The sequence below is a fragment of the Dioscorea cayenensis genome, unplaced genomic scaffold (genome assembly GCF_009730915.1).
Source record: "Dioscorea cayenensis subsp. rotundata cultivar TDr96_F1 unplaced genomic scaffold, TDr96_F1_v2_PseudoChromosome.rev07_lg8_w22 25.fasta BLBR01002201.1, whole genome shotgun sequence".
Taxonomy (NCBI): Eukaryota; Viridiplantae; Streptophyta; class Magnoliopsida; order Dioscoreales; family Dioscoreaceae; genus Dioscorea; species Dioscorea cayenensis.
In genome coordinates this window covers 1-9,415 of record NW_024088592.1, presented here as the reverse complement: position 1 = coordinate 9,415, position 9,415 = coordinate 1, and the positions used below count along the sequence as shown (strand labels likewise).

Genomic DNA, 9,415 nt, shown 5'->3' with positions numbered 1-9,415 from the left:
GTAAACATCTCTTTATAATTAATATAAGCTTTTTAATAAATTTTTTTTAAATAATAGGCGACAAAATTTTTTTATGAATATAAATAAGACTCAACATAGATCTTTGAGTCCTGGATGATAACTGATGTGTATGCATGACAAAAATAATATAAAAAAATTCGGATAAACAATGTATGAATAGTAATGGAACCTTTTTTTTTAAATAATTTTTAAATATTATTTTTTTAATACAAAAAACTAAATTATCTGAAGCCTTTAATTTAGTACGTATGCGTGCCAGTATTTCTTTATTTTTTTATTTTTTTATTTATCTATATATAAAAACTACTCAATAAACCTTCATGAAGATGGCATCACTACCGCTTGGTACACTAACAAACATGTCTCCCCCAACAAACTCCACTCCTGCATGAAACAATCACAACAACTCTTTAATTTTAATCCATGCATATTTTCTAATCATGTATAGGAAAATTAACAAACTACAAGCTAAATAAGATCAAGATTAACCTTGAATGGTTTTTGCTTTGGAGACAACATGATGTAAATCAAAGTTGATAGCTTTGATGTGTGGGTAATTGGATAGTATGATGGAAAGAATGCCACCATGACCACCACCCACATCCACAAGCACATTAATGCTCTCAAATCCTTTGTAGTTTTCAAGCATCTTTTTCATGTACATGGTGGTCCGGTTGAACATGGTTTCATTGAACAACTCACTGAAATGGGGGTCTTTGTCCTCGTGTTCATAAATTGTCATTCCATTAGCCTTCGCAAATGGGACACTCCCATCTAACACTGCATGTTTTATATTTGTCCTATATGTACAAAATCTAAAGTTAAAAAAAAAAAAATCTCATTTTTATTTAGCTTGCAAATATTCTTAAGTAAACAAGATTTTTCTTTCTTTTATTAATGTTAATTATCTTTTTATCTAAAAGCTATTTATTTGGAAATTAAAAATTTTCTTTTAGTTATCCAATGCTATTTCACTGGCATAAAGTATAAAAACAACAAAATTATTGTTTTTCCCAAAAAGATATTTAAAAATTAAAAAAAAATTTCTAAATTAAATACCATAAGAGACAACATAAGGTTTTTTTTAATAAATAAATCTTGAGGGCATATAATTATATATATGGAGAGAGTAAACATCAACCGTTTAAAGTTAATATATTTGTACGCAGAACTATACAAAATTATTGTTTAATATTATTTAATACTATTTAGTATTATATATAAAATGATAATAGTAGTTAATGCAAATCCAACAATCTTGTGAGACTTCCTTTGATTTTATATCTAATTTTGTGGGGCATCCCTAAAGGACTTCCCCTCACACACATATATGAGACCAGATCACCTATTCACGTGTGTAGATTAAAAATCTATGTATGTTTATTCCGGATTATTGGATGGAGATCTAACGCTCATGATGATCTTTTACTTTTTGTTCATGTGCTTATAAACAATTGCACAATAAAAAAATAGAATGTTGCATGGAAATCTATCACTCATGATGATCTTTTGTTTTTTGTTACTGTGCTTATAAACAATAGCACAATAAAAAATAAGATGCATAGTATTTTGATGAACATCCCCACTCATACATGTTTCAGTAGTGCAAAGAATTTGTTATTGTTACACATCCATTTCTTCCTATCTCTCCCATCTGATTTCTCGCACTTATTTTTTAAATACTGGGGTGTTATATCCCGAGAATACATTCTCTCTCTATATATATATTATAAGTATACATAAATATAATATTATCTATAATTCTCTCTCTATATATATATTATTAGTATACATAAATATAATATTATCTATGATAGTTATAAGCCTCCGACTTAAATACTCTCGCCTGCCTTTTACTTTGGATATATATATATATATATGTATATAAATGTTTTTATATACTTTCCACTTCATTTATTAAACCTTTCTTATCCAAAGGAAGGAAAATTATAAATATAAAAATAAATAAATAAATAGTTAAATGGGTTTTACCATGCATCCGCCGTGACCTTGGAGTGATGCATGAGCAAGAGTGGAGACAGAGAGACTCCATTCTCATCCTTAGTGAAGAACTTGCAAACCGGGCCCAATCCATAGCGCCTCTTGCTCTTCCCATCATCCTCTCCCACCACCACCTCGCAAGTCACCACTTTTGTGCGTGGCCAAGAACCGAAGCATTCTATCGAGCACCTCGTGGGCTTCGAGGTTGCTTTGGTTTAGATCTTTGACGCGATCTCTTCCGGCGAGAGCGAGGCTGCGGGCCCAGTGCATGTCATGATCTCCGAGCACGTCCGGCTCGATCATGGCCTTTCAGACGTCGTCGGCAGCGCGATGTCGCGACCGACTTCAACGGCGTCGGCTGAATGCTAATGTGTCCGCCATCGGTGTATTGCACGGGAGGTGTTTGTGTTTATTCCCAAGAGAAGTGAGAGTTTGTAGTTACTTAAGAGATGATGTGTTGTTTGGCCTTGGTTTATGGGTACTTTTATAGTGAAACTTTCTTTTAAGAATTTTGTATGAAAATTATATCATATTATTTAGGGAAAATTACTGTTCACCCCTCGTAATTTTCAAAACTTCCCAAAAACCCCTCCTACTTTTTTGCACACCCTGACTAACCCTTCCGTTAGTGTTTAACTTCCCTTTTACCCCCTCACCGTTCACTTCGAATGGGTCCATGTTGTGAAATCCCATTTTTTTGGCCCCGAAAATGGTGGGAAAGGAAAGCGCCAAAATCACATCGTATGCTTTTCACGAAAGGGCTTTCTGCTTGGTTTCGATAGACAATGGCAAGGAGTTGCATTACATCTTGTTGTTCTCCCTCATTATCATACCCGAAAATATATAAATCGGTTTCTCGAGCAGAAAATGAAATTGATTTCAACGGATTGGTCAAGTGCACTTCATCTTCAAATGAGTCGTAGTCGATTTTATTGTCGAGGCGAGCATGTGCCATTGTCGTCTTCTCGTTTATGGTTGCAAAGTTGTATTACGGCGAGGAAAGAGCGATAATTACGACGAGTTCATTTCGTTGTAAAAGTTCTTCTCGTTTATGGTTATCTATTTGTATATTTTAAAATAATGTTTAACTATTTGCTATTATCCGTTTAAATATTTTTACTAATATGTTTAATAATTGTCATATCCGTGTAATACTTCCCATCTCGTTTAACGTTATCTTTACATGTATAACTATTCATATTAGCGATGTAAATTCTCAAAGTCTCTGCGTAAAGCGGTGATCTTTTTCGTTTGATCTGAATTCGTTTGGCGGTGGCACGTGGCGGGTGGCAAGGTTATGGTATCCGGGTGCATAAGAATTAATGGCGTCATTAAAATTTATGCGCAGTAACATAAATTTCGAACACCGTTCGTTCTCATCGATCGATGTCGAGCGTTTGTCGTTTAACTTTTTACTCGGATATGAAGAGTCGACCTACTTGTGGAATTCACACCATAAATAACCCGGAAAAGAACCACTCCCATGGACATGACCACTCCTCGTCAGTCCTCATCATCCTCCTCCTCCTCCTCACTTCTCCTCCTCCTCGTCCCTCCTCTTCCCATGGACAACCACTCTGTCTGAAAGGATGTTTACGTGAGCCTTCTTCCTTATCTTGAGAATCGTTTTAGCGCAATCACGCAACAAGTTAAACTATCTTTTTCTCGCTGAGTCGAAATGCTCTCATAATTGCACGAATCGCGGAGGATTCTTGTTGGTGGATGATGGGCAAGCGATTAAGTGAGCATTTCGACTTGGGTAAGAAAAGAAATTTTTCGACGTATTTCGTGATTGCGGAGGATTCTCAGAGGAGGAGATCGTGAAACATCCTTTAAGGCTGAGGGTTGATATTTATCACTCGAGACTTTTACATTACCATTTTAAGAACATTACGTCGAGTGTACAACTATTACGTTACGTGTTTAACTATCGGGATCTTCGTTTAAGTCCGACCATGACACATTGATTAATAGTCGTTTTTCATGAATGTGTGTTGTTTAACCTTTTTAATGTTGTACGTTATGCGGGTTCAAGTTGATGCATGCTATGTTACTGGGCCATTGTGAGCATTCGAATGTCTGAGACACTTGTTTTACGTTATCACGGGTCGAGTCGTGAGTGTCGAAAAGTCCAGAAGCGGACGTTGTAAATGTTGTAAATGTTGTAAATATTTTATAAATAAAAGCGAAACAAAGCTTATTTGATTTGTGAACTTACGAAATTTAAACATAGACCTAGTAAAAACAAAGCGATGTGGGAAAGCAAAAAATGTCGATTGTAAAAGCAATAGAAAATACGTAAATATGTTTAAGCAGCGACAACGGTGTTTTAAGAAAAAGTTACTCTTTAAACAATGACAGCGGTGTAAACAATAGAAAAAGTTAAACAATACTCTAGTTACTCTTTAAACAATGACAGCGGTGTTTAAGAAAAATACGTAAAGATGTTTTAAGCGGTGACCCGGGGAGGTACCCATCTTAGTGTGATGTCGGTGAAAGCGTTCGATTTAAAGCAATAACATATTATTTACATGATATAGACTTTTAGTTAAGCAGGTTAACCATTATTTTTAAATACTATATGTATACATTTTAAACATAAAAAAGCTTAGCGTTTACGAGAGACTCATGTTGAGTTGAGAACATTCATTCGAACGATGACAATATGTCTTCCTCGCGATAATGACATATATTTCCCTTTTTGCCCTTGGGATGGAGGGAAAAATACCGCCCGATCACGTCACGTCTAGTCTAACCTCTATCATCTGTATGCGCTTTTTTTGTTTGCCTTTACGAATCTTTGTTTGTTCTTTTACATCTTCTACTTCTTCTTCTTCGTCTTCTTTTTGTTCTTCGTTTCATTTGGTTTTGTACGATTTGGTTTTCATCCGATATATTATGGAAGTTTTTGTGGTATTGCTAGATTCAATGGGGAGGGAAGGGTGCTAATGTTCAGCTGCTTTCGAGACTTCTTGGGAGTTGGTGTTAGTCGCGAGATATGTGACGATGGGGTCTCGAAGTTTCTCTTGTCAAGGTTAAGTTAAATCACACGGATGGATATAAAAGCGGTTTTGCCCGATAGAAAGCGATGTTGACTTCCGTAGGATGTGTCACGTCCAGCTCCATCTTCAAATGTCTTTGTAGTTGATCTTGTCGTCGAGACGAGAAAAATGTGCCATTTTACGAGATCCTAATAAAAAGCGAGGGTTTACTCGTTGTAAGTTCCTTTTCTTTTAATTATTCCGGTTATGCGGGATCCTTATTAGTGTAAATAATAGTCATCATATCATTTAACATATTGTCTTCTAGTCGTTTACGTTATTAGTTAAATGCTTAAGTATTTAATTTAACATTTAAATATTGTCGTTATCACGTAAACATTATATTCTCAGCTTAACGTATTGATCTTTTTCATTTGGTGAAGTGTTGGTAGGAATTGATTCTGCGAGTGCTCGATTCGTCCCAGTGGTGACCACGGCGGTGTGGGATGTCTTCCTTCCTCAGTCCGGATCGTTACGGAAATCTTTGTCGTTGGATATTGGACAACGTTTTGGCCGGTGTCGAACATTTCGAGGATGTGCTTGAAATCATGCGATCAAAAGAATTTTTGACTTCAATTTTCATAAGAGCGAAAAACATCAGGTGTGTGTGGAATGTCTTTGCCGAGTGGTTGTCGTTGAGCGCACTTCATGCATCAAAGAGTATAACAAAAATACTTTCGAGAATCGAAGACAATCAACCCGTCGCGCACTTGCGGTGGTGGCGTAGGTTCGGCGTCGCGTCGAAAAGCGTCGATGGGTTAGCCTGCGAGTGATTCGAAGCTTCGAGGGCCGTCCCTTATGCGAGGCCGTCGACATTCGGAAGGACGTATTGCGGGAACATGGTGTCCACATACCATACTAGCGAGGCTTGGTTGGGAAAAGCGTGCCGGGTGGTCCCTCGGCACGGTGACGTCTCCGGTATATTTGTTTGCTTTGGTATGTGGATAAAGGTGGGCGGGGACAAATCGGCGGCGTTGCGATCGTGGAAAGAGGCGGTGATCGTTTTAAGCGTGCATTCTTTTTCTTTCGGTACGTGTATTGTGGGATTCGAGAGGGCTTGCGGGCAGCTAGCATTTTCTCGATGGTACCCAGCCTCCTTGGGAAAATATCGGGAGTGCGCTCTCTGGGTGCAGCGGGGAAAGATGGAAACGATGGTTTTTCACGTCGCCGGTATAGTCGACCAGCGAGACCCGATGCCAATTGGACTTGAGTTCATATCTAAGTTGAGCGATGCCTTATCACGAGGATGGAGATTATCATCGAGATAATTACCTTCGTGTCGGGGCGGTCGAGGGCCTTGTGTTGTAATTCGCGAGAGTCTTCAGCCTTCTTCGCCACGTACATCTTGTCTTCGACATTTGGAGGCCAATTTATGAAAGCCAATGTCAGACTTGGGAAGGCATTGAGGGAGGAGTGCTTGGTCTATGCTTCCCGCGTTGAGTGGGCGTCCACGACTAAAATTTCGATGATCAGTAGTGAATGAGCGCAGCCGCATCACCGAAGCTCATCGACTGGTTGATTAATCATCCGGATATGGCACATTGGTCGAGATTATGCTGTTCGGAGGTGATCGTTGGGGTGAGATGTATTCAAGCGTCGGCGGGTCGTTCGATGCTTGGATCGAGGAAGCTCGTCGTTTACTGGGTGGCGAAAAGTGAGTGCGACTCCATGAGTGCTGCGAATGTTGGTTTACATTTAACAGTTTAGTGTTACCCTTTTAAACATTCTCAATCTTTGTTTAATTACACTTGTCGACTTTAAATATTAATCCTTTCGTTTAAATATTTACAATAATGTTTAAACTATGTTCTGAAGTATTTAACCATCATTGTCTTTGTTTAACCTTATTTGCAGGGTTCGAGTTGATGCGCGTGTTATGTAGCAGGGCGTGAGCAGCGACCAAATGGGAGACCTACTTATGCCCGGACATACATTCCAAGGTAGCGATCATTGTTGAGGACCGCCCGAAAATCTTCGTGTTGGTCGTTGTGTCGATGATGAGTTCTGAGTGATCGACCGTCGACTGACTACGTGGATCTCGCCATCGAGAACTTTGTTACGTATCGAAGGTGTGAGTTTATGGTATCCCTTGACGAACACGCTGCTTGCTGACAATAATGCTGAGCAGACACCAGCGTACGTCGATTTATTAGCGGGTACTTACGCCGTCGACAATTACAAACTTGCGTGCAAGAGCCATATTCCCCATGCCAGCGATGGCGGGCCTTGACGGAAATCGTGAGCTTCGTTTCGACCGCTGTGGCTAGAAGGCGACTGGGCGGCCTAGGCGAAGAGGATCGAGTCGCGGCGTTTGATGTCCATGAGTTACGATTCTGGCCTGCCATGGATCCGGTCTGATCGGCGATCTTACTGCTGATAAGCGTAGCCGACTAGGTATTGTTAATAAGCAAGCGATGCGAAACATTGTGTATTGATGGAGTTGTTTCCTATTTAAACTCTTACTCTTTCTGACAAATTTGAATGTATTTAGCGAGAGACATTTGTTATTTTAAGCGGATATCTTTGTAATTTGAAATATTTCAAGCGATGTTTTAAGCGATGATATATGGTGATGATGACAATGAAGCAAATGACAACTATCCGTATTGTAGAATTAAACAATGAAATGCGAATGCAACTTCCATATTTGAAAGAACAATGTCGTTTAGTTAACTTGAGGCTGCTATTTTAAGCGAATTTAGCCCGTAGATTTGAAATATTTAAAAGCGATGTTTAAGCGATATGTAGTATATTTAAACAATGAAAGTGAAATGTACACAATTACGAGCGTAAATTAAACAATGAAATGAGCCCGAATGGAATTTAACAGCTTCTCAATTCAAAACAAACAAAATTTACATTAAGGTATACAAGTCATGTTCTTGAACACGAAAACAATGAATTGAATTTGTCGATTACGTTTGAAAACAAAATTGTGATCGGATATACAAGACATGTTATTCAAAAACAAATTTAACCAGCTTGAGTGACCCCCCTTTGTCATGGAGCCTTGGTGCCCTCCCCTCCTTAAGTATCACGGGTAACATACCGTGTCGAGGAGTAAGGAGCGATGCATGCGCGGTAGCCGTAACTTCTACCCCGAGTAATTGCTCGATAAACGCATGGCGTGGGCGAGCGCAATCGGCGCTTCCTTGTTTTTGAGCGTGGGGTTTTACTATGCGTGCTGCAGCGGGTACTGTACGTCGCCCGACTCGCCTAACTCCATGTCGACACGAAAGGTCGAATAGATTCATTGTCGAGATATGCAGAGTCGAGATTAGAATACCGATTTAAATACCAAGCAGATATTAATCGGGACATAATTAAAGAACTTACCATGTCCAAGGCGTCCTATATCGTTACCGGACATGAAGAATAATGCACATATTCTTGTTTATCATTGTCGGGGACGACGACATGGAAGTGGCCATTCATGATTATCGGAGGATGACAATTTGAACTTCATGCGGGTTGCTTGTCCGGACATCCCGATCATAGCCATAATTGTGTCGTAATGCGTCGTCACCTTTTGACATAAACGACGCAAAGTGATACGATGATGGGCGCGCTTCTTGTGAGATATGGCTCTTTGCTCGTCGACTTTTTGTATTATGCATCTGAGCGTCCATCACATCATCGATGACCATCTCCTTTCCCCTCAGCGGCGTGTATAACATCGGCGTGTGGTGGCGGCGTCGTTTCTTCCACGCGGCGGTCTTGAGGGATGCGATATGAGATATTAGAAGACCATATTGTAAATATTTAAATGATATTATCAATTGTTACATGATATTATATATAATTAAGCGGTAGGTGAAAAACTTAAATGATAACATAATGGTATTAAACACTATTAGGTAATAGTTTAAACACTATAAGAAACCCTTTAAACAATATCATAAAAAGCGTTACACTTACCCACGTCCATGAGGCGGTTGAGGAAGATCCTCGTCAACTCTGCTCGTATTTGTTAAAGGCGACTCGAGGCCAACCCATTTCTTCTTCTTGAATAAAAAGCTTTTCCGAGCAGTATGCGTCGATTTTTGATTGGCCTTGATCATCTCTCTCGTTGCTCGGTCGGGGTCTTCATCGAGCATCTTCCTTGGATGCGGGGGCGATGGCGGCAGCATCAGCTGAGACACATCCTTACATTGTTGTTCTTGTTGTGGGATTGATGCGGCCCGATCTTGAGGGCGGCGGCGGCGGCATCAACATGAACACTTCCTTAACTTGTTCTTGACGCCCGGTTGTGGCCATCTTGCCCCAGTACCCTTGATCTCGGCGGCAGTTCACGGGTCGTGATTTCATCGAAGAGTCGGCGACCTTCTCAATAGCGAGCAATACGTAACTGA

General features: G+C 39.6%; 1 protein-coding gene across 1 annotated transcript; it reads right to left on the bottom strand.

Annotated features, from left to right (window-relative positions):
- Positions 1-328: 328 nt before the first annotated feature.
- LOC120257579 (caffeic acid 3-O-methyltransferase 2-like) lies at positions 329-2,325 on the bottom strand. The gene is made up of 3 exons (XM_039265029.1): positions 2,192-2,325; positions 511-821; positions 329-405 (listed from the first exon to the last, which is right to left on the bottom strand). The coding sequence occupies exons 1-3, from the start codon at positions 2,323-2,325 to the stop codon at positions 329-331; spliced, it is 522 nt and encodes a 173-aa protein (XP_039120963.1).
- Positions 2,326-9,415: the final 7,090 nt, after the last annotated feature.

Excerpts from the sequence above, each read along its gene's own strand:
- LOC120257579 (XM_039265029.1), bottom strand. The coding sequence starts at position 2,325 with ATGATCGAGCCGGACGTGCTCGGAGATCATGACATGCACTGGGCCCGC. Across the intron at positions 822-2,191 it reads GTGCTCGATAGAATGCTTCG|GACAAATATAAAACATGCAG; the intron begins GTTCTTGGCCAC and ends TTGTACATATAG. Across the intron at positions 406-510 it reads CAAAGCAAAAACCATTCAAG|GAGTGGAGTTTGTTGGGGGA; the intron begins GTTAATCTTGAT and ends TGTTTCATGCAG.